The 25,278-nt window shown below is 48.4% G+C and overlaps 1 protein-coding gene across 1 annotated transcript in view; it reads left to right on the top strand.

The window, feature by feature from the left end:
* The window catches only part of CPT1A (carnitine palmitoyltransferase 1A), a 92,218-nt gene that overhangs the window by 44,344 nt on the left and 22,596 nt on the right, over positions 1-25,278 (top strand). The window contains exons 7-13 of the mRNA XM_030811401.1: positions 351-428; positions 2,367-2,474; positions 3,889-3,976; positions 13,467-13,662; positions 16,364-16,552; positions 17,576-17,681; positions 23,012-23,128. Coding sequence (XP_030667261.1) covers positions 351-428; positions 2,367-2,474; positions 3,889-3,976; positions 13,467-13,662; positions 16,364-16,552; positions 17,576-17,681; positions 23,012-23,128 — 882 coding nt within the window. The remainder of the gene's footprint in view (positions 1-350; positions 429-2,366; positions 2,475-3,888; positions 3,977-13,466; positions 13,663-16,363; positions 16,553-17,575; positions 17,682-23,011; positions 23,129-25,278) is intronic.

The following is a 25,278-nucleotide window of genomic DNA, read 5'->3' as shown; positions in this document are numbered from 1 at the left end:
TTTTAATGTAGATCTAGAGCCTTGCTATGTTGCCTAGCCTGGTCTCGAACTCCTGGTCTCAAGCAGTCCTCCCACTTTTGCTTTTTTTTCCTCTTTTGAACCACCTACAAAATGAAGGTGATGTACCTTCTTTCTGCCTGTCTCAACTTAAAAAGAACACTTTTCATTTCCCACGGTGTCACATTCCGTCTAGTTAGGACTGCGTTCCCTGTTCTGGAATGGCCCCCGTTAGACACCGAGATGTCTGCCAAAAGCACTGCCTGCCCTTCCCCGTGGCTCTGGGCTGCTGCCAGGGAGCCTGCCTGGCCCCTGCTGAGCCTGTGGGTTTGTCTGGTGTTTGTGCCCACTAGGTGAGCGACTGGTGGGAGGAGTACATCTACCTCCGAGGACGAGGGCCGCTCATGGTGAACAGCAACTACTATGCCATGGTGAGTGCCCCCGCCCGGGCTGCTGTCTGACGAGGACGGTGGGGCGGCGGGTCTGTCCACAGAGGTGGCGTCTTCACAGGCCTGTGGATGGCCTGGGAAAGCTCTGGGGATTGGCTCATGCTCCTCTCTGTCCTGCTTCCAGGCCGGAGAACCCTGTGAGTACCCTTCAGTATTAGCCTAGTAGCCCAGGGTGCTCTGCTACTGCAGGGGGATTTGGGTTACAAAAATAAGTTTCTGGCAAACAGGAATTCCTCACTGTGCTGTACCTGTCATGCTGTTTTTTTGTTTTGTTTTGAGATGGAGCTTTGCTCTTGTCCCCCAGGCTGGAGTGCAATGGCACGATCTTGGCTCACTGCTGCCTCCACCTCCTGGGTTCAAGTGATTCTCCTGCCTCGGCCTCCCAAGTAGCTGGGATTACAGGCGCCCACCACCACGCCCGGCTAATTTTTGTATTTTTAGTAGAGACGGGGTTTCACCATGTTATCCAGGCTGGTCTCGAACTCCTGACCTCAGGTGATCCACTTGCCTCAGCCTCCCTAAGTGCTGGGATTACAGATGTGAGCCACCATGCCCAGCCTGTCCTGCTGTTTTTATGGCTTAGCACTGGACCTTAGTGCCACAGCGGCCTTAAGATCCCTGCAGAACCCCTAGAGCTCAGGGACAGTGGGTTGGCCAAGATCCTGCCACCAGTGCACTGCGCTTCACCCTACTGTTTTCTGAGACGCCAGAGGGGTGTGCATCGATGGTAGTTTCTGGTTTCCTGGGCTTTGTCTTTCAAAGCATGGATGGTTAGAAGGCCCCTCAATTTGGGTTCTCGACCACTGCTTTAATAACTGGCAAATAGAACTCTTCTCTTTCCTTTTCCTTCCATTCCTTCACTTCCTTTTATTTTTTTTCCCTCGTTTATTTTTTAATCATTTACTTTCTTTTTGAGATGGAGTCTTACTCTGTCGCTGAGGCTGGAGTACACTGGTGCAATTCATCTCACTGCAGCCTCCGCCTCCTGAGTTCCAGCCATTCTCCTACCTCAGCCTCGTGAGTAGCTGGGATTACAGGCACCTGCCACAACGCTCAGCTAATTTTTGTATTTTTAATAGAAATGGAGTTTCGCCATGTTGGCCAGGCTAGTCTCAAACTCCTGACTTCAGGTGATCCGTGCACCTCAGTCTCCCAAAGTGCTGGATTACAGGCGTGAGCACCCGGCCTATCATTTGCTTTTTCTTTCTGTTTTTCTTCATTTCAAAATTTTCCTTTCTTTTTCTCTTAACTTTTTTTCCCCCATCTGAAATAATCTCAAACTCAAAAAAAACCGTCAGTTTAGTCCGTAGAACTTCTTTTCCTGCTCTATTTGGAAGTGAGCTGTTTATCTGATGCCCTTCCCGCTAGGAGACCTGTGTTTATTTCCCACAAACAGAAGCACTTTCTACATCATTGGGGACACAGTGTGGACACAGACTCTTCCAAAATGTAGGTTAGACCTGTGTTCCTTGGCCTTTTCTTCCAATTGTGGAAAATGTAGACATTTGGAACAGGGTCTCAAAATTTAGAAAGATGCAGGCACAGCTCTATATAAACAATTATTTCAACCTTTCATTGTGTCTCATCCAGAAAACTTCCTGATTGTCTAATTGCTCCCCAACTAATTTTTGCTTTCCTTTCTCTGTGTTAATAAGGGTATTTGGTGCAAATAGTTATCTTTAATAGCCCAAGAGTTTTAGAGGACTTATGTTCTCATAAAACATTTACAAAGTCAAAGACAAAGTGTAGAAAATCAAATTACCATTTATTTTGTAGCATCACAGATGTAACTGAATATGTGTGTATATTGATGCATCTCTAGAAATATTTTGACAGCGTGCAGGATGTGCTGTGATGTGTTTAAATTTGCTTATCTTTCCCTATGCAAATTCTCTCCATGTCACCTTTTTCGCTTTTCAGGATCTGCTGTATATCCTTCCAACTCACATTCAGGCAGCAAGAGCCGGCAACGCCATCCATGCCATCCTGCTTTACAGGCGCAAACTGGACCGGGAGGAAATCAAACCAGTAGGCAAACAAATTGCTTTCAAAAAATTCTTTACAAACAGCTTTACAGAGATATAATTGACATATTGCACATGTTTAAAATATACAGTTTGTGGCCGGGCACAGTGTCTCATGCCTGTAATCTTGGCACTTTGGGAGGCCAAAGCAGGTGGATCAGCTGAGGTTAGCAGTTCAAGACCAGCCTGGCCAACATAGTGAAACCCCGTCTCTACTAAAAACACAAAAATTAGCTGGGCGTGGTGGCATGCGCCTGTAATCCCAGCTACACGGGAGGCCGATGCAGGAGAATCGCTTGAACCCAGGAGGCGGAGGTTGCAGCGAGCCGAGATTATGCCATTGCACTCCAGCCTGGGTGATAAGAGCGAAACTCCATCTCAAAAAAAAAAAAATAAAAAATAAAGTGTAGAGTTTGATAACTTCTGATGTGTATATATTGATGCATCTGAGAAACCATCATCACTGCAGTCAGGATGGTGAATACATCAGTCAACCCAAAAACCCCTCTGCCCTTTGTCATCTCTCCGTCCCACCTGGTCCTGGATCCCCCGGTCTACTATCTGTCACTCTAGATTAGTTTGCAATTTTTAAAGCTTTATGTAAGTGGAATCATACAGTATGCACTCTTTTTTTCTAAATTCTAGTTTCTTTCACCCAGCCTAATTATTTTGAGATTTAATTCTCCTTGTGTCTCCTAAATGAATATGCATCTGTTGTACTTCAGTTCTGTAATCTGCCCTTTGTAGAAGCTCTTGTTGTTTTTGAACTAATACTAGCTGGTGAGTTGCTCGTAAGAAACAAGACTTTTCTTCCTGAAATTTTTCTTTGGTTTTAAGTGTCAGTTATCAATAATCGATTAGAATGTGTTAAGATTTAACTGTGCAGGAAGTTGCACCCTGGCATGGTTGAACGAGTCCCTCAACAAATCATTCCAGGGAGCCATTGGAAAAAAGGAAGTCAAACCAAGCAATTTGCACAGAAAACACATTCAGCATTTCCATTTCCATGTGGTCTTAACTTGCTGCTTGCTGCTTTTCTTTTGTTTTTGTTTGTTTGTTTGTTTGTTTGTTTTTTGAGACAGAGTCTCGCTCTGTTGTCCAGGCTGGAGTGCAGTGGCGCAATCTCGGCTCACTGCAAACTCCACCTCCCGGGTTCACGCCATTCTCCTGCCTCAACCTCCGGAGTAGCTGGGACTACAAGCACCCGACACCATGCCCGGCTAATTTTTTTGTATTTTTAGTAGAGACAGGGTTTCACCGTGTTAGCCAGGATGGTCTCGATCTCCTGACCTCGTGATCCGCCTGCCTCGGCCTCCCAAAGTGTTGGGATTACAGGCGTGAGCCACTGCACCAGGCCAACTTGCTGCTTTTCTTCTGTGGGATTTTCGTGGTTGGTTTGAAATATACTTTTGTTACAGATTCGTCTTTTGGGATCCACGATTCCACTCTGCTCCGCTCAGTGGGAGCGGATGTTTAATACTTCCCGGATCCCAGGAGAGGAGACAGGTGAGTGAAGCTTCTTCGGGGCTCCCTGGGGAATCGGCTCTTTCCATCCCTGTGCTCAGAATTAGGAAGTGTCAAAGGGGCCAAATTGATTTTTGCTGACCCTTCCTGAGATTGTAGGCTGGTGAACATTCCTTCTGCTGAATTTCCTTTGTCTTTCTTAGGCCTGGACACTGTTGTTGACTTATTTCCAGATTTTCATTTCTCTTTGGTTGAAGACTGCCGACTGTCTGATAGAGTGTTTGATTTATTTATTTATTTTGAGATGAGGTCTCTTTCTGCCACGCAGGCTGGAGTACAGTGACATGATCACGGCTCACTTCAGCCTCCACCTCCTGAGCTCAAGAAATCCTCCCTTCTTAGCCTCCCCAGTAGCTGGGACCACAGGCACATGCATCATGCCTGGCTAATATTTGCATTTTTTATAGAGATGAGGTTTTGCCGTGTTGCCCAGGCTGGTCTCAAACTCCTGGACTCAAGTGATCTGCCCGCTTCGGCCTATGGAAGTGCTGGGATTACAGGCATGAGTCACGCGCAGCTGAGTGTTTTTTTCCTGAGTCTGGATTCCTCAGGGGCATTTTGCTCTGGTTCACAGGCAGGGTTTGTGATGGAACGCACACTGGGTCGTGCTTGGAAAGGTGGATTTGTGTTCCAGCCACTCCTTTATCAGCTGTCTCACCTGGGCAGGGTGGCCACGTAAGCCACCGTCCAAACCGGGACGTCCTTGAGAATGACGGGGGGGAGAACAGGCACCGTGGGGAACATCCAGGCCAAGGCCCAGGCTGTGCCGTCCATGGCCTCCATTTCCCCAGGTGCCTGTGGATGGGGAACTACCCAGAGACACTTGATGAGCTACAGCCCAAGACCACCATGGCAGGCCTGTATGACAGGCGGGCCTCGGGGATGCTTGGGAAGCTGGCTGGAAAGGGCCAGAGCTGACCCGCAGTTTTTTTTTTTTTTTTTAGACGGAGTCTTGCTCTGTCACCCAGGCTGGAGTGCGGTGGCGCGATGTTGGCTCACTGCAACCTCCGCCTCCCGAGTTCACGCCATTCTCCTGCCTCAGCCTCCCGAGTAGCTGGGACTATAGGCGTCCGCCACCACGCCCAGCTAATTTTTTATATTTTTAGTAGAGACAGGGTTTCACCGTGTTAGTCAGGATGGTCTTGATCTCCTGACCTCGTGATCCACCTGCCTCAACCTCCCAAAGTGCTGGGATTACAGGTGTGAGCCACTGCGCCCAGCCTGACCCGCAGTTTTGAGTGTCTTGTTGCAGCCCAGTCCTTCCAGACCAAGCCCTAGTCAATATTCCAGACCAAGCCCTAGTCAGTAGTGTGCACTGTGGTAGTCGTTGGGGAGCCTTTGCTGTATCCTTGCACAAAAGCTGGCCTCTGAGTGGGCTTTCCTAAGTAGATTTTTCCCTTTCCTCTGATCCTGCCGTCAGAGGTTCTCTAAAAACTCATTCTGGCCGGGCGCGGTGGCTCACACCTGTAATCCCAGCACTTTGGGAGGCCGAGGTGGGTGGATCACCTGATGTCAGGAGTTCAAGACCAGCCTGGCCAACATGGCGAAAACCCCATCTCTACTAAAAATACGAAATTAGCCAGGTGTGGTGGTGGGCACCCGTAATCCCAGCTACTTGGGAGGCTGAGGCAGGAGAATCACTTGAATATGGGAGGTGGAGGTTGCCGTGAACTGAGATTGTGCCACTGCACTCCTGCCTGGGCAACAAGAGCGAAACTCCATCTCAAAAAAACAAAAAAGAACCCACTCCATGTGTGTTCATGGATTTCACAGTGTTTCTGCCTGAACCCCTCCCCTCTTCCTGCCATGCGCTGTCGTCCATTGCCCTGCAGCTCACCATGTGAAAAACAGATGTGTTGGCCAACAGCAGTCCTGGGGCAGTTGGGCAACGAGGTGGAGGAAAGTGAAGTTGGTTCTCTCCATCCCTACACAGTGTCTCCCTGATTGGAGGGGCAGTTGCCCCTCCACTGACCAGGGCAGGCAGTGTCCCCAAAGGGAAGCGGGTCAGGGTGTCTCAGGGAGGCTGCCACCTGCTCTCAGTCAGCACCATAGTATGGGGACGTCCTTAAGATCATTTAAGTTTGGGACATGCGGCCTACACTGACAGTGATTCCAGGAGGTAAATATTTACGTGTTTAAAAAAATAAACAAGGGAGGCCAGGCACAAAGGCTCATTCCTGTAATCCCAGCACTTTGGGAGGCCAAGGCAGGTGGATCACCTGAGGTCAGGAGTTTGACATCAGCCTGGCCAACATGGGGAAACCCCATCTCTACTAAAAATACAAAAATTAGCCGGGTGTGGTGGCGCACACCTGTAATCCCAGCTACTCAGGAGGCAGAGGTAGGAGGATTGCTTGAACCCGGGAGGTGGAGGTTGCAGTGAGCCAAGATCATGCCACTGCACTCCAGCTTGAGTGACAGAGTGAGACTCCATCTCAAAAAAAAGTATATAAAATAAAAATAAAATCAATCAATCAACAAGGGAAATGCGGGGGTAAAACCTAGTTACTTAGTGTACCTGGAAAGCTATTCCGAGCCTGATACCTGAATCAGTTTCCTGGGGCTGCTGGAATAAATGACCACAAACTGGATGTCTTAAGACAAAGAAGTTTCTTCTGCCACAGCTCTGGAGGCCAGAATCCGAGATCAAGGTGTCAGCAGGGCCATGTTCTTTTCGAAGGCTCTGGGGGAGGCCTTTATGCCTCTTCCAGCTTCTGGGGGGTCCAGGTGCTCCTTGGCTTGTAGGCACATCACTCCATTCTCTGCCTCCATGTCACCTTGGCCCTCACCTCTGTGTCTGCGTGTCTCTCTTACAAGGACAACAGTCATTGGATTTGGGGTCCACCCTAGTCCAGTATGACCTCATCTTAATATTGAATTATATCAACAAAGACCCTATTTCCAGGCCAGATGCGGTGGCTCACGCCTGTAATCCCAGCACATTGGGAGGCTGAGGTGGGTGGATCACCTGAGCCCAGGAGTTTGAGACCAGCCTGGGCAACATGGCAAAACCCCATCTCTACAAAAAATACAAAAATTAGTCAGACATAGTGGTGTGTACCTGTGGTCCCAGCTACTCAGGAGGCTGAGGAGGGAGGATCACTTGAGCCTGGGACGTGGAGACTGTAGTGAGCTGAGCTGTGATCACACCACTGCACATAGCCTGGGTGACAGAATGAGACCCTGTCCTAAAAAAAAGAAAAAACAAAAAAGAAAAAAAGACCCTACTTCCGATTAAGAAATAAGTTTCTCACAGGTACCGGGGCTAGAACGTGGACATATCTTTTGGGGAGACACAGCTCAACTGGTTACAACAACGGAAAAACCCAAATATTGTAATGTAAAGATTTTAGTTTCCTATATTCCAAAAATACTTCAAACTGTTTTAAAAGGTAGATAACAAAATTGAGGGTAAGTGCTCACAACAGAGAACAGGGTTAATATATAAAGAGTTCTTATAAATCTGCCAGAAAACCATGAAGATCCTAATTGGAAAGGAAATGATGGGCACCCCTGGAAGGAGAAATGTTTGATGAGTTATAGAAAAGCATTCAACATCACTGGGAATGAAAGAAATGTAAATACAAAGGCTGGGAGTGGTGGCTCACGCCTGTAATCCCAGCACTTTGGGAGGCTGAGATGGATGGATTGCCTGAGTCCAGGAGTTTGAGACCAGTCTGGACAACATGGTGAAACCTCATCTCTACAAAAAATACAAAAAAAATTACCTGGGCATGGTGGTGCACCTGTAGTCCCAGCTACTTGGGAGGCTGAGGTGGGAAGATCGCTTGAGCCCAGGAGGTTGAGGCTGCAGTGAGCCATGATGGCACCACTGCACTCCAGCCTGGGCAACAGAGAGAGACTATATTAGTCCGTCTCCACACTGCTGTAGAGAAATACCTGAGACCAGGTAATTTATAAAGGAAAGAGGTTTAATTGATTCACAATTCCACATGGCTGGGGAGGCCTCAGAAACTTACAATCATGGTGGAAGGGGAAGCAGGCACCTTCCTCACAAATCAAAAGGAAAGAGAAGGGTGAAGGAGGAACTTCCAAATACTTATAAAACCACTGATCTCCTGAGAAATCACTCACTCACGAAGACAGCATGGGGGAAGCCGCCCCCATGATCCAATCACCCACCACCCCCATGATCCAATCACCCGCCACCCCCATGATCCAGTCACCTGCCACCCCCATGATCCAATCATCACTTGCCACCCCCATGATCCAGTCATCACCCGCCACCCCCATGAGCCAATCATCACCCGCCACCCCATGATCCAATCATCACTTGCCATCCCCATGATCCAATCACCTGCCACCCCCATGATCCAATCATCACCCACCACCCCCATGATCCAATCACCCCCCACCCCCATGATCCAATCACCTGCCACCCCCATGATCCAATCATTACCTGCCACCCCCATGATCCAATCATTACCTGCCACCCCCATGATCCAATCATCACTCACCACCCCCATGATCCAATCATCACTCACCACCCCCATGATCCAATCACCCGACACCCCCATGGTCCAATCACCCGCCACCCCCATGATCCAATCATCACCCGCCACCCCCATGGTCCAATCACCTGCCACCCCCATGATCCAATCACCTGCTCCCTTGACACGTGAGGATTATAGGTCCCTCCCTCAACGTGTGGGGATTACAATTCGAGATGAGATTTGGGTGGGGACGCAGAGCCAAACTGTATCAGAGACCCTGTCTCAAAAAAAGACAAAGAAAAACAGAAAAAGAAATGTAAATGTTAGAGGCTGGGCGCAGTGGCTCACGCCTGTAATTCCAGCACTTTGGGAGGCTGAGGTTGATGGATCACTTGAGGTCAGGAGTTCGAGACCATCCTGGCCAACATGGTGAAACCCCACCTCTACTAAAAAAAACCCCACAAAAATTAGCCAGGCGTGGTAGCAGATGTCTGTAATCCCAGCTACTCAGGAGGCTGAGGCAGGAGAATCACTTGAACCTGGGAGGAGGAGGTTGCAGTAAGCTGAGATCGCACCACTGCACTCCAGCCTGGGCGACAGAGCAAGACCCTATCAAAAAAAAATAATAAAGAAATGTAAATGTATATGACCACGTGCAATGCCATTCATTGGTGATCAATGGGCAAAGCCCCACCCACTTTCTCAGACGTCCCCACTGGAGGATCCCATCAGTCACAATCCTCACCAATTAGACTATTCAAATTCCCCAAAATAAAAAAAGGGAAAGAGGTATAGACTTATCTTAAGGGTCTTAAGTTCTGGCATTTTTCTATTTAATAATATATATTGCTATATAATGGAATTACTCCCAAAATTTAGAAAATCTTTTAGCAGAAGATACAGCCCTAATCTCACCACTGCAGTACAATCATTATTGACATTTATGGTGTACTTCGTTATAGTATCAAAACAATTCCAGTATGTGAACGCTTTTCTTTCCTTCCTGTTTTCCTTTCTAAGTGACACAGTGAATTCTGTGTATGTTTCTCCCCTGCGTGCGTTAGTCAAACCGTCTGTAGAGCAGGCACCTAGAACTGGCTCGCCGGCTGCCCTGGTGGACATTTCCAGTCTTACTGGCATGGACAAATTTCCCTCAAAGTGATTTTACCAACTTTCGCGTCCCCAGCAATCTATAAAATACCCTTTTCCCTTCATTTTTGCCAAATGGGTTAGCAACTTTTAAAATGTTAACTGGACACTTGGGTTTCTTCCGTTGAGATTATTGTTCGTATATTTTGTATATTTTTTAAAAATGGGTGTATATCTTTTCCTTATTGATTTGTAGAAAGTCTTTATATATTCCAGACATTCTGCTTTTATTTTTTATTTTTGTTTGTTCGTTTTTGTTTTTTTGAAACTGAGTCTCACTCTGTTGCCGAGGCTGGAGTGCAGCGGTGCAATCTTGGCTCACTGCAAACCCCACCTCCCAGGTTCAAGCGATTCTCCTGCCTCAGCCTCCCTAGTAGCTGAGATTACAGGCACTCGCGCCACCAAGCCCGGCTAATTTTTATATTTTTAGTAGAGACGGGGTTTCACCATGCTGGCCAGGCTGATCTCAAACTCCTGGCCTCAAGTGATCCGCCCACCTCGGCCTCCCAAAGTGCTGGGATTACAGGCATGAGCCACTGCGTCTGGCCCCTTTTTTGTTTTTTAGGCGATTTTAATAAAATATCATACTTTTCTCCATAAAGGTCTTGCACATCATTTGTTCGAGCTGTTTCTAAGCACCTTTATTGTTTTGTTCCTTTTCAAGAATATTTTCAAGTTGTTGGTTATGCAGCATGTAAGTTTCCTCAGGCCACCATAACAAATACCACAGACCGCATGGCTTCAGCAACAGACAGTGACTTTCTCACAATTCTGGAGGCTGGAACTCCAACATCAAGGTGTTGGCAGAGGTGGTTCCTTCTGTAGGCCTCTCTCCTTGGACAATCATCTCCCTGTGTCCTTACATGGTCATCCCTCTGTGCGTGTCCTAAACTCTCCCCATTTTTTTTTTTTTTTTTTTTTTTGAGACTGAGTCTCATTCTGTCACCCAGGCTGGAGTGCAGTGCACAATCTCGGCTCACTGCAACCTCCACCTCCTGGGTTCAAGTGATTCTCCTGCTCCAGCCTCCCAAGTAGCCAGGACTACAGGTGTCCGCCACTACATCTGGCTATTTTTTGTAATTTTTTAGTAGAGATGAGGTTTCACCATGTTGGCCAGGCTGGTCTCGAACTCCTGACCTCAGGCGATCTGCCCACCTCGGCCTCCCAAAGTGTTGGGATTACAGACGTGAGCCACCGGGCCCAGCCCTAAACTCCTCTTCTTAAAAGGACACAGTCACATAGGATTAGGGCACACCCTAATGACCTCATTTTACGTTTATACCTCTTTAAAGACCACGTCTCCAAATGAGGTCACATTCTGAGGTGCTGGGGGTTAGGACTTCAATACATGAATGGGGGGGCACAGTTCAGCCTGTGCCCTGGGGTATAGGAACATGAAAGGTTTTTATAAACTGAGTTTCTACCCAGCTGTATTCTTTTTTTTTTTGAGACAGAGTCTCGCTGTCCCCCAGGCTGGAGAGCAGTGGCACGATCTCGGCTCACTGCAACCTCCGCCTCCTGGGTTCAAGCTTCTCCTGCCTCAGCCTCCTGAGTAGCTGGGACTACAGGCTCATGCCACCATGCCCGGCTAATTTTTTGTATTTTTAGTAGAGATGGAGTTTCACCATATTAGCTAGGATGGTCTTGATCTCCTGACCTCGTGATCCACCTGCCTCGGCCTCCCAAAGCGCTGGGTTTACAGGCGTGAGCTACTGCACCCAGCCACTACCCAGCTGTATTCTTATTGGTTTAAACAGCTGATAGGTTTTCTTGGATTTTCTACATGCTAATCATAGCTGCAAATGGCACCTTTGATATTTCCCTTTCAATCCTTTATCTTTTATTTGTTTTTTATTTTATTGCCCGGCCAGCATCCCGAGTGTAATGTGGAATATACATAGTCATGGTGTGCATTCTTGTCTTGTTTGTGACTTTAAAGTGAAGGCTTCAAATGCTGTTTGGTCCAAGTTTCTGGTAGGAACCCTTCAGCAAACCAAAGCAGGTCCCCTCCATCCTTGGTTTGGTAAACATTTTAAAAATGAGAGCAGGAGGCCAGACGCAGTGGCTCATACCTGTAATCCCAGCACTTTAGGAGGCCGAGGCGGGTGGATCACCTGAGGTCAGGAGTTCGAGACCAGCCTGGCTAACATGGTGAAACCCCATCTCTACTAAAAGTACAACAATTAGCCGGGCATGGTGGCGGGTGCCTGTAATCCCACCTACTCAGGAAGCTGAGGCAGGAGAAGCTTGAACCCTGGAGGCGGAGGTTGCAGTGAGCCGAGATTGCGCCATTGCACTCCAGCCTGGGCAATAAGAGTGAGACCCCGTCTCAAAAGAAAAAAATGAGATCGGGCATAATATTGACGAATTCTGTGCTTCATGTGTCCGGGTTCTTCTTAAACGTCACTTCCTTAGTGGGGGTAGAAGGGCTTTCTCACATCTCCAGGCTAGGTTGGTCCCAGTCCTACACTTTCTAGCCTTTTGTGACACTTGTCCTATTGTTTGTGTTTGTTTGTTTGTTTGGGATAGGATCTTGCTCTGTCACCCAGGCTGGAGTGCAGTGGTGCAATTTCAGTTCACTGCAGCCTCTGCCCGCCAGGCCCAAGTGATCCTCCCATCTCAGCTCCAGAATAACTGGGACTACAGGCGCACACCACCACACCCAGCTGATTTTTGTAATTTTTTTTTTTTGTAGAGATGGGGTTTCGCCATGTTGCCCAGGCTGGTCCCAAACTCCTGGGCTCAAGCGATCCTCCCTCCTCGGCCTCCTGAAGTGCTGGGAATACAGAGTGAGCCGCTGCTCCTGGTAGCTTGTCCTATTTTTAATCATGCATTTATTACGTCTTCCTCACTAGACGATCTGCCTTGATCAGCTGTCACTGTGCGTCCCCACTGAGCAGTGCTTAAGAGGACTTGATAAATATTCGTGGAGTGAATGTACTTCATCACATTTCTGTGATGTTTAAGCTTACTGAGGAGCTTAAATTACTCTGTTTTAGTAGTTTTTACGGAATGGCTTGGTTTCATGATTTTCCACTTCCTTTCTCAGAACATTTCTCAGGTTCTCAGAAACAATTCTCAGAATGTTTCTCAGAATATTTTCTAAGTTGCCCTATTGTCATTAATTAACAAAAAGTTACTACACAGACCGAATGCCTAGTTATATGAGCTTTATGGATATCATCTCTTAATTCTTACACAGTGCACATGGGGAACTTATGACCTCCATTTTACAGAGGAGAGGCTTAGGGAGGGTTGGGTAATTTTTTTTTTTAATGATAATATTCCATTTTGCTAAGCATGCTTTTTTTTTTTTTTTTTCTGAGACGGAGTCTCACTCTGTTACCCAGGCTGGAGTGCAGTGGTGTGATCTCGGCTCACTGCAACCTCCACCTCCTGGTTTCAAGCGATTCTTCTGCCTCAGCCTCCCGAGTAGCTGGGACTACAGGCGCACGTCACCACACCTGCCTAACTTTTGTATTTTTAGTAGAGCCAAGGTTTCACCATGTTGGCCAGGCTGGTCTCGAACTCCTGACCTCAGATGATCCTCTCACCTCACCCAACGTGCTGGGATTACAGGCGTGAGCCACCACTCCCAGCCTCCCACTGCACCTGGCCTCTGGTAATTTGAGGTCATAATCTAATGAGTGATCAAGCTGAGCTCAGAAGTCAGGCCTCTCCGATCCAGAGTTTTAACTCCATGCTGTCCTTAATCATTTAAAACGTCTTGAGGAATAGGTTCCTGAGGCTGCCTGGAGGGACGCAGAGCAGGGACTCCCATGCCCTTTACAGAGTCAGGGTATGGTCATCTCAGCACGTGCTGAACTTGGGACTCTTGGTTTTGTGTCTCCAACCCGTGGCCGGCTCAGACACCATCCAGCACATGAGAGACAGCAAGCACATCGTCGTGTACCATCGAGGACGCTACTTCAAGGTCTGGCTGTATCATGATGGGCGGCTGCTGAAGCCCCGGGAGATAGAGCAGCAGATGCAGAGGATCCTGGACAACACCTCGGAACCTCAGCCCGGGGAGGCCAGGCTGGCAGCCCTCACCGCAGGAGACAGGTGCGTGGCCCGGGTCCCTTGTCCTGTTTTGAGGGGTAGTGGAGGCGCTCCTTCTCACCGGGGCCCATCCCCGCCAGGGCCTGTGGAAACACTGGCACGGGGCTCCCCACCTCGGCTCTGTTTTGCTCTGGGGTCTCCCGGCTTGGCAGGTCTCAAGAGCAGTGGGGACAAGGGTAGGGGCGAGGCCCTGGCCACCTCTGTGTGTGTGTGTCAGGCAAATGTGTGTGGAAACACTCCAGAGTCCAGGACGGGGAGAAGTGAGGATTAGAATTAAGCTTTCTTTTTTTTTTTTTTTTTTTTTTTTGAGACGAAGTCTCACTCTGTCACCCAGGCTGGAGTGCAATGGCGCTATCTCAGCTCATAGCAACCTCTGCCTCCCAGGTTCAAGCAGTTCTCCTGCCTCAACCTCTCCAGTAGCTGGGAGTGCGTCACCATGCCCAGCTAATTTTTGTATTTTTAGTAGAGACAGGGTTTCACCATGTTGGCCAGGCTCGTCTCAAACTCCTGACCTCAAGTGACCCACCCACCTTGGCCTCCCAAAGTGCTGGGATTACAGGCATGAGCCACATGCCTGGCTAGGATTAGCCTTTCTTATGGGGCTGTGGACATATTTATTAATTTAGGAAACAGAACAAATTGAAACCAAGGCCTCTGTGTTAGGGTTACATTTCCTTGCCTCAGTGAAAAAAAATCAGGCCGGGCACAGTGGCTCAGGCCTATAATTCCATTGCTTTAGGAGACCAAGGCAGGAGGGTCCCCTGAGCCTAGGGATTTGAGACCAGCCTGGGCAACAGAGTGAGACCCCATCTCTACCAAAAAATTAGCCAGGCTTGGTGGTGCGTGCCTGTGGTCCCAGCTACTCAGGAGGCTAAGGCAGGAGGATTGCTTGAGCCCAGGAAGTCGAGGCTGCAGTAAGCCATGATCGAGGCACTGCACTCCAGCCTAGGCGACAGAGTGAGACCCTGTCTCAAAAAATAAAAAAGAAAATCAGCCTGAGCTTGGTTTTCTCGAGGGTGTGGTGTGTATGTATTTTCTCATTGTATAGGATCTTTTTGGGTGATGCTGTGGATGGATGCTGAGCAGCAGCCCGCCTGCCCACTGCAGAATGTGAAAAAGGTACAGAATGAGCTGGGGACAGTTGTAGCTGAGGCTGGGCCAGCGGTGCCTGCAGAGCGGGGGGGGGGGGGGGGGGGGGGGGGGGGGGGGGGGGGGGGGGGGGGGGGGGGGGGGGGGGGGGGGGGGGGGGGGGGGGGGGGGGGGGTGGAGCGGGCTGGGCGGCTGGGCCACGGTCCCAAGCTGGGGAGGGTCCCAGGCACCCAACTGTATTTGAGCTTGATTCTGCGACTGGGTGCCGCTTCAGGTGGTGTAGGGTGGGGTGGGGCCGGGGGCGCATGAGTAGGTTAACGCGGGAGATTCTTCTGGTTGGGCAGGGAGGAGGGGCCCTGGACACAGGGAGGCTTTTCGGTGGCCCCAGTAGTGAGGGCCTGAAACAGGGCCAGGCCCGGGAGCAGCAGCAGGATGGAGGAGGATGTGTGCGGGGAAGCCGGGGTTGTTCGGTGTCCGCTGCGGTGTTGACAAGGCTAGAAAGAGCAGCGGCAGGAGATGCATCTCGAGTGAAGATGCGCTCGTCCCATGGGCTCCTGTGAGAGCCTGGAATCCCCAGCGGAGCAGACGTGGGGACCCTGAGCAGGCACCGCAGGGCCTGGGCTCCCTGTGGGTCTGTAGGCACCTCGGTCCTGATGCCCCCTCTGGATAGGGCCAGATCAGCATCTTACCCACAGGAGTCCTTCACAGGAAGGGCTCCGTACATGCTGGCCACCGTCACCATCACCTTTGTTCCCCAGGCGGTGTGCACTGGGGCCTGGCGTGTTTCTAGGCTTATTCGCCCTGCGGGCCGCCGTAGCCAAGCACTCGTAGAGAGAAGAAGGTGGGGAGAGAGCCAGAAGGCCCCGATCTGGAAGGGTGGGCAGTGGGAGAGGGCCCTGGAGGAGCTGGAGTGAGAGGGACCCGGGAGCACTCGAGGAAGCCCAGCTGGTGGATCTTCCCAGAAGGAAGTGGGCATCACATCAGTTCTGTATATTCAAATAAGACAGGCACGGAGACCTCCTTGTGGAGGGGTCACATGGGCATCTGTGGCATGCACCTGGGGGCTGATGGCCTGGGTTCCGACTCTGCCTCAAAATAGCTGTGACCTAATCTTTCCGTGCTTCAGTTTTCTCATCTGAAAAATGGGTACAGTAGCATTGAGAAGATCAGTGAGTTGGTACACAGAAAAGGTTTGGAGCAGAGCCTGGCATGAGGGACGCACTCTTACGCACTTACTGTGACCTGGGCTGCCGGAACTTACCTAGGATGGTTCCTGTGGAGGGGAGGGAGGGCGTGTCAGGGAGCATGGAACCGGGTGATCTGGGTCAGCTGCTTCCTGGCGGCTTTGCCCACAGGGCCAGCCTGCAACCTGGCCGTTCATTTAGTCAGCATTTATTGAACAAAAATTACCCACCGCTCCCTGCGCTGTGGTCTGGAGACCAGGAGAAGGTGAGAGTCCTTCCAGCAAACAGTCTCAGATGGGGAACATCATCAACATGGAGTTTTCCTTCGAGAAATTCTGAAAAACTGCAAAGGTTTGATTGTGTCATTTCAAACATCACACTCCATCGCTGCAGGTCCGGCTGCCTTTAATCGTATTTCATCTTCACTGCAGAGTTCCCTGGGCCAGGTGTCGCCAGGCCTATTTTGGACGTGGGAAAAATAAGCAGTCTCTCGATGCCGTGGAGAAAGCAGCGTTCTTTGTGACATTAGACGAAACTGAACAAGGATACAGAAGTGAAGACCCGGATACGTCAATGGACAGCTACGCCAAATCTCTACTACATGGCCGATGTTACGACAGGTACCGTCCTTACCTTCTGAGAGACGGGAGTTTGCCCATGAGCCTGGAAGAAATACCCTGTGTGCCTGACACTCACCCCTAAGTATCTATAATGCTAAGAAAGAAGGTGGCACAAAAATATAACCTTCAGTTTTATTTTACTTTTTTTTTTGAAATGGAGTCTTGCTCTGTCACCCAGGCTAGAGTGCAGTGGCTTGATCTTGGCTGATTGCAACCTCTGCCTCCCGGGTTCAAGTGATTCTCCTCCTTCAGCCTCCCAAGTAGCTGGGATTACAGGAGCGTGCCACCACGCCTGGCTAATTTTTGTATTTTTAGTAGAGACAGGATTTCACCATGTTGGCCAGGCTGGTTATGAACTCCTGATCTCAAGTGATCCACCCACCTCAGCCTCTTAAAGTGCTGAGATTACAGATGTGAGCCACCGCGCCCGGCCAACTTTCAGTTTTCTTCCCTCCGCCAAAGCTGTCACACATACACAGCCTAAGCTGCAAATCTGAGATTCTTCCCTCCTCTGTGCATGACCACCTTTGTTTGGAGATGCTTGTGAGATGCAGGGCTGCCAGGACCCTGGACTCAGGCAGGGGAGAGTGGCAAACAGGGCTGGGCACAGGGTTAGGCCAGGGTGTTGGCATGTGGCTATCTCAAGTCCTCTTTTCCTTATCTGTAAAGTGTTGGCCAGCACCCCCCTGCAGGGTGGGGCCAAGGATTGGCTGATGAAGGGGTCATGTGCCCACGGGAAGAGCCTCCCACCTCTCCCCAGTTGCCTTGCGATAACAACGGGTCCTGACTTCAGGCTCCCAGGATATAAGCGCTCATCTTTGTGTCTGGGACAGGAAAGATATGAGTGATTCAGCGTCCCGTTTGTATTTTCATCCTCACTCCACAGAGACTGAGCGTCTGCTCACTGTTAGAGGGACAGGTGCAAAGTGAATTAGTCCATCTAGGATGAAGCAGAGAGGTGCAATGTCTCCTCATTTTTGCCTCTTTGAACACTTAATTTCTACACGTGTGTGTTTCACATAGGTGGTTTGACAAGTCGTTCACGTTTGTTGTCTTCAAAAACGGGAAGATAGGCCTCAACGCAGAACACTCCTGGGCAGATGCGCCGATCATAGCCCACCTTTGGGAGGTGAGTTTTCACACTTTTCACTTGAATGTGGAAGTTGCTTTTGAAAATCCAAACCTGGCCAGGAGCAGTGGCGCACGCCTGTCATCCCAGCACTTTGGGAGGCCAAGGCAGGCAGATCACCTGAGGTCAGGATTTCAAGACCAGCCTGGCCAACATGGTGAAACCCCATCTTTACTAAAAATACAAAAATTAGCCAGGCATGGTGGCGCATGCCTGTAGTCCCAGCTACTTGGGAGGCTGAGGCAGGAGAAATCGATTGAACCCGGGAGACAGAGGTTGCAGTGAGCCAAGATCGCGCCACTGCACTCCAGCCTGGGCAACAGAGCGAGACTCCATCTCAAAAAGAAAAAACAAAAAAGATAATCCAAACCCCATAGTGAATTTAGTTTTGTAATATTTGCGTGATTATAGAATATGAGTTTTTCACTCGTACTAGTAATGCACATGAAGTTAAATCACTAGATTAAAGGCATCCCTGTCTTCCTTTCCCATCACTTAGGTCCCTTGAACAGCAGTGCATCTACTGCCATCTCCTTAGGGAACAAAAGAGTGAAATGGCAGTTGACTCTCAGGCTGTGGCTTCACAGCAGAAGTGAAGCTCAGTTTTTCCTGGAATAAACTATCCCTTATGTGCTGGATTTCCTAGTGTTTCCTACCTACCGCATTTTTTAGGCCAAATAGAAGCAAGCATGTGAAAATCTGGGTTTATAAACATGCAGCATGTCTTTTACCTAAGACATCATTTTAATTCTTAAAATTACCAGGTTATTTGAAAACCACAAACCCCCGTGCCCCTGCCTGCACCTGTGGATTGGCCTCTACCATTGTTTTTTTTTATTATTATACTTTAAGTTTTAGGGTACGTATGCACAACGTACAGATTAGTTACATATGTATACATGTGCCATGTTGGTGTGCTACACCCAGTAACTCGTCATTTAACATTAGGTATATCTCCAAATGCTATCCCTCCCTGCAACCCACACCCCATAACAGGCCCTGGTGTGTGATGTTCCCCTTCCTGTGTCCGTGTGTTCTCATTGTTTTTGTTTTTGTTTTTGTTTTTGAGACAGGGTCTTGCTCTGTCACCCCGACTGGAGTGCAGTGGCACAATCATAGCTCACTGCAGCCTTGACCTCCCAAGGCTCAAGAGATTCTCCCACCTCAGCTTCCCAAGTAGCTGGGACTACAGGTGTGTGCCACCATGCCCAGCTAATTTTTGTATTTTTTGTAGAAACAGGGTTTCCCCATGTTGCCTAGGCTGGTCTTGAACTCCTGGGCACAGGGGATCTGCCTGCCTGGGCCTCCCAAAGTGCTGGGATTACAGGTGTGAGCCACCACACCTAGCCTTTTTTTTTTAATAATTCGTTACTCTGAACTGTTTGACCTGTTCCATGTTGGGCATGAGAAGTTAAATGAAAGTTTTGTTTCCTTAACTCACCAGTCAGGTTCTTGTTTAAAGTTGCTAAATTCTAGGATCATCATCCGTAGACTTGACACAGAAAATACTGTGGTCACTTGTTGTGATGAAACTTGAGATCTTTCTTTTTAAAGCAACAAGCCCCTTTGAGATTCACATTGACTGTAAAGACCATCTTTTTGCAGTCTTTTAAATTTTCCTGCTGGCCTAATAAATGAAGTGGAATAAAATGACCTTAAAGTCACAGCATGTATGGGAGACAGGGCCCGGCTGCAGGCTGAGCACCTCACTGTTCTTGATAGGGCATGGAGCCGGGTTTGTGTGTCTGAAATTAGAAATTAGTAGTGGCCGGGCGCAGTGGCTCATGCCTGTAATCGCAGCACTTTGGGAGGCCGAGGCAGGCAGATCACGAGGTCAGGAGAACGAGACCATCCTGGCTAACAGGGTGAAAACCCGTCTCAAAAAGAAAAAGAAATTGGTAGTGAACTTGAGAAGACATCATAATCTTCTTTTTTCTTTAAACTTCTGTGAATGTTTTGAATCTTGACTTTTTTTTTTTTTTTTTTGAGATGGAGTCTTGCTCTGTCACCCAGGCTGGAGTGCAGTGGTACAATCTCAGCTCACTGCCACCTCCGCCTCCCTGGTTCAAGCGATTCTCCTCCCTCAGCCTGCCGAGTAGCTGGGACTACAGGCACAAGCCACCATGCCCAGATTATATATATATATATATATATATATATTTTTTTTTTTTTTTTTTTTTTTTTTTTTTAATAGAGACGGGGTTTTACCGTGTTGGCCAGGCTGGTCCCAAACTCCTGACCTCAAGTGATCTACTTGCCTTTGCCTCTCAAAGTGCTGGGATTACGGCATGAGCCACCACACCTGGCCTTGACGTTTCTTTTTATAATATTGTGTCTGTCTATTTTTTCCCCTAGAGATAAACAAATTCTGGTGCCAGTTTTTTCTTGCAAAGTCTTCACACTCACCCTCCTCTCTGCCTGGCAGACTTTTCCCCCTGGCTTCCCCTGGCTCCTGGCCCCCTCAGGTCTTCCTTAGGCCTCAGCTGACCTCACTTCCCCTAGGAATGGCCCTGTCCTGCTACCCGCTCCCAAGACTAGGTTAGGGGCTCGTGTCTCATCTGCCTCTGCCTCTTTCAATTGTCTTCCCTCTGGTTGGAGTCTTGGCAAAACCTCCAGCCACTCCTTCAGCCAAGGGAGGTTTTCTATGTAGGAAAAAGGATAAAAAGGAAAAAAACAGAGTGCTCTAGGCTTTAAGACACCAGTATGACCCTAGGACATTAATACCTGATAAAAAGCAGCCAATATCAAAAAGGCTTTTCACCACCACCAGGGTTCTTTGGTGATGCCGACAAAAGCTGAGAGAGCCTTTTAGCTACAGAACGCATTGAAGATCAAGCTGCCTTCAGTGTCTCTGGACATGGCAAGAAGGCACGCTTTAATAAATGTCTGCACAGCATAATAGCCCAGGCTTGTTATACCCCAGGCCAAGGACTTCCCGAGTCCTATATATGCCTAAGAGCTGTTGTTTGGCAAAAGAAAAAGAGTCAGGACCATAGGCAGCTGGATCACACAGGGTACATTTATCAAGTAGAGAAATCTACTGGATATTTACGAGATCAATCTTGTTTTTTAAAGTTCTCCAGATAAGGATAAAGGGATTTCATCTTAGACCAGGGTGGCCATGTAGAAGTAGTGGTGTTTAGCTGTTAGCGTCCAGCAGACAGGATGGCCTGACTCCAGGGGACCCTGGCTGGGGGCTCATGTGATCCAGACACAGATGGGGACTGACCTAGTCTCACATGGAGGCCCAGTGCAGTCCCTTAAAGACAGATCTAGTGAAACTTGAATCTGTTTGTTCTTGTTCTTGTTCTATTTTTATTTTTTATTTTTTGAGACAGGGTCTTGCTCTGCCGCCCAGGCTGAAGTGCAGTGGTGCAATCTCAGCTCACTGCAACCTCCAACTCCTGAGTGCAAGTGATTTTCCCTCCTCAGCCTCCCAAGTAGCTGGGCCCACAGGTGTGTGCCACCACGCCCAGCTAATTTTTGTATTTTTTGTAGAGACGGGGTTTTGCCATGTTGCCCAGGCTGGTCTCGAACTCCTGGCTTCAAACAATCTGCCTGCCTCGGCCTCCCAACATGCTGGGATTACAAACATGAGCCACTACACCCGGTCTTGCTCTTGATTTATTTCTGATGTTTCTGTGTCGGGCTCTTCTGGAGCTCCGACCCAGAGCAGGTGGAACCTGATCAAGTCTGTTTCTTCGCTGGCTTAGGTCAGCCTGGATCGTGACCCCCACGTGTTAGCGGAGCCTTCCACCCACCCCGCCCCCTCACCAGCCGACAGTCACCCTGACCTTGTGTTGTTGTTTTACCTCCCTCACTAGAATGTAAGCTTCCTGAGCACAGGGATTCCTCTTCTAAAAAAACTTAATTTTTTTAGTTGAGATATAAGTCACATACCTTAAAATCCACCCTTTAGAAGTGTACAATTCAGTGGTTTTTAGTATATTCACAACGTGCTTGTGCAACAGTCGCTACTTAGCCTCCCAAGTAGCTGGGATTACAGGCGTGCATCGCCACACCCACCTAATTTTTGTATTTTTGGTAGAGGCGGGGTTTCCCCTTGTTGGCCAGCTTGGTCTCGAACTCCTGACCTAAAGTGATCTGCCCGCCTTGGCCTCCCAAAGTGCTAGGATTACAGTTGTGAGCCACAGAGCCCAGCCTTATTCTGTAATATTTTTATCACCTCCAAAAGAAACCCCTCATTCCTTTCTCCCCCAGGTTCCTGATAACCACTAATCTTTCTGTGTGTATGTATGTGCCTATTTTGGACATCTTATATAGATGGAATCATACAATATATGGTCTTCTATGTCTGGCTTCTTTTTTCTTTTCTTTCGCTTTCTTTTCTTTCTTTCTTTTTAGAGACAGTGTCTTGCTCTGTCGCCCAGGCTGGAGTGCAGTGGCACAGTCATGACTCACTGAAACCATGACCTCCTGGGCTCAAGTGATCTTCCCACCTCAGCCTCCTCAGGAACTGGGGCTACAGCCATGTGCCACCACACCTGGCTAATTTTTTAAATTTCTTGTAGAGATAAGATCTCACTATGTTGCCCAGCTGGTTTGGAACTCCTGGCCTCCAGCAATCCTACCACCTTGGCCTCCCAAAGTGCTGGGATTACCGAAGTGAGGCACCGTGCCTGCCTGTTTCTTTTCACTCGGCATAATGTTTTCAAGGTTCAATACATGGTAACACGTACCTGGAATTCATTCCTTTCTAGGGCTGGATAATATCTCATTGTATGGATTGACCACACTTTGTTTATCTCTTCATCAGTTGATGGGCATTTGTGTTGTTTCCACTCTGGCTATTATGAATAATGCTGCTCTGAACATTCTGTACAAGTTTTTGTGTGGACATCTATTTTCATTTCATTTCATTGAGTATATACCTAGGAGTGGAACTGCTGGGTCATACGGGTATATTTCACTTTTTAAGGAAGGGCAAGAATTCTTGTCTGTTTTGTTCACAAAACACAGTTCTTGTCTGCGCTGTCACCAGGGCTTGGATGCCGCTGGTGCTACAGTGGTTCCGACCCATAGTAGGTGCCCAATAAATACCGTTGAATAAATTGGCTTAGGTTTACTTGCCAGTGAAAGGAGAGCATCACAAACTTGAGCAAGCCCTTAGCCCTCGTCTGTCCTCTCTCTGTCACATCTGACATGGAGATAAGATCTGCCTCATTAGGTGCTGAGCATACTGGAAACGTTAACAGCTGTGGTTCAAACTTTGTAACATCTCTGCAAAGAACAACCCTCTGTTCATGTTGGAGGTGAATGTGTTTTATGTACCACTGTTAATTTTAATAATTTTGTTCTATTTTTGACAGTATGTCATGTCCACTGACAGCCTCCAGCTGGGCTATGCGGAGGATGGGCACTGCAAAGGCGACACCAATCCGAACATTCCGTACCCCACCAGGCTGCAGTGGGACATCCCGGGGGAAGTAAGTCCGGATTATCCAACCATTGTTGCTTACCTGGGATGGGAAACACATTTGAAGTCTTACAGATGAATTTTCCAACTGTAGTTCCTGCCCGATCATGAGCTCAGTTGAAGACCACTGAGGCTGAAAGTTGTTTGCTCAGGGAATTTCGTGAGGTCTGCGGGGCTGTCACAGCTCCTGCTGCCTCGGAAGCCTCGGTAAATATTTCTTCTTCTGTTTGAAGCTTCTGGCTAAGATTGTCAGTGTGATTTCCGGCTCAAACTTAACTAGACATCTACAAAATGCTCATAATCAAAAACTAAAAGCCAAAATCACATAGGTTAGAGCTGAAAGCCTCTAAATTGCTAATTTATAATTCTCAAAGTTTAATTCATTTTGGCACCTCTTAAACACGCTCAGAGGCAGCCCATTCACAGGAGCCCTTTTGGGAGGGAATTTTAGGGTTGCAAATACCAAATCCTAGTTCACTTAATCCAAGGAGAAATTCCCTGGAGTCCAAGATACCATTTTCTTTTTTTTTTTTTTTTTTTTTTTTTTTGAGACGTAGTCTCACACTGTCACCCAGGCTGGAGTGCAATGGCGCAATCTCAGCTCACTGCAACCTCTGCCTCCCAGGTTCAAACGATTCTCCTGCTTCAGCCTCCCAAGTAGCTAGGATTACAGGCACCTGCCACCATGCCCAGCTAATTTTTGTATTTTAAATGGAGACGGGGTTTCCTCATGTTGGCCAGGCTGGTCTCGAACTCTTGACCTCGTGATCTGCCTGCCTCAGCCTCCCAAAGTGCTGGGATTACAGGCGTGAGCCACTGCACCCGGCCCACCATTTTCTTTTTAAAATTATTTATTTATTTATTTGAGACAGGGTCATGCTCTGTCATTTAGGCTGGAGTGCAGTGGTGTGGTCACAGCTCACTGCAGCCTCAACTTCCCCAGGTCCAGCAATCCTCCCACCTCAACCTCCCGAGTACCCGGGACCACAGGTGCATGCCACCAGGCCCCGCTAATTTTTATATTTTTAGTAGAGACAGGTTTTCGCCACGTTGCCCAGGCTGGTCTCAGACTCCTGAGCTCAAGCAAGCTACCCGTCTGGCCTCCCATAGTGTTGGGATTACAGGCATGAGCCACCGCGCCTGGGCCAGAAATAATTTTCCACGTAGTGAAGTACTGTGTGCTGTGGTCTTAGCCCATTGCTTCTGCTTGCCCTGTGGCCGCAGGGCTGGTGTGGTTCTGCAGAGAGCTGTAACCTCTGCAGGGTACTTGGGCTTAGAGTCCTGGTAGCTCACCAAGTCACTTACCACTTAGTTTTTAAAAATTTCTTTTAACAGACTTTATTTTTTAGAACAGTTTTGGGTTCACAGCAAAACTGAGTTCCCACACACCCCTCTCCCTACACATACACAGCCTCCCCAACTATCCACATCCCCAACAGAGTGATGCATTTGCTACAACTGACACACCTGCACCAACCAAGGTCCATGGTGGATTTACTGTTGGTGTTGTACATTGTCTGGGTTTTGACACATGTACAATGCCCTGTGTCTGCCATTACGGTGACATACAGAATCGTTTTGCTGCCCTAAACATCTTCTGTGCTTCGCCTATGTATTCTTCCTTCCTGCTAGCCCCTGGCAACCACGAATCATATTCACTGTCCCCATAGTTTTACCTTTTCCAGAATGTCACACACAGTAGTTCCCCCCATTAGCTGAGGTTTCACCTTCTGAGATTTCAATTCCAAGGTCCGAAAATATTAAACAGAAAATTCCAGAACTAAACAATTCATGAGTTTCAAGTTGCATGCTATTCTGAGTAGTGTGATGAAAGCTCCTGCTGTCCTGTGCGGTCCCACCCAGGATGGAATCATCCCTTTGTCCAGTGTGTCCGTGCCGTAGGTGCCACCCACTTAGTGGCTGTCTTGGTTATGAGATTGAGATAACACCGTATATATAATGTTTGGCACTATCTGAAGTTTCAGACGTCTACGGGGGGTCTTAGAATGGATCCACATGGATGAAGCGTTGCTGCTGTAATTGGAGTCATCTGTATGTAGCTTTCTCAGATTGGCTTCTTTCACTTAGTGATAAGCGTTTAAATTTCCTCCAAGTCTTTTCATAGTTTTATGGCTCATTTATTTCTAGTGCTGAATATTT

The sequence above is a fragment of the Nomascus leucogenys genome, chromosome 4 (genome assembly GCF_006542625.1).
Source record: "Nomascus leucogenys isolate Asia chromosome 4, Asia_NLE_v1, whole genome shotgun sequence".
NCBI lineage: Eukaryota > Metazoa > Chordata > Mammalia > Primates > Hylobatidae > Nomascus > Nomascus leucogenys.
Note: the sequence above shows the minus strand (reverse complement) of the source record. Positions and strands in the feature narration are given on the sequence as shown.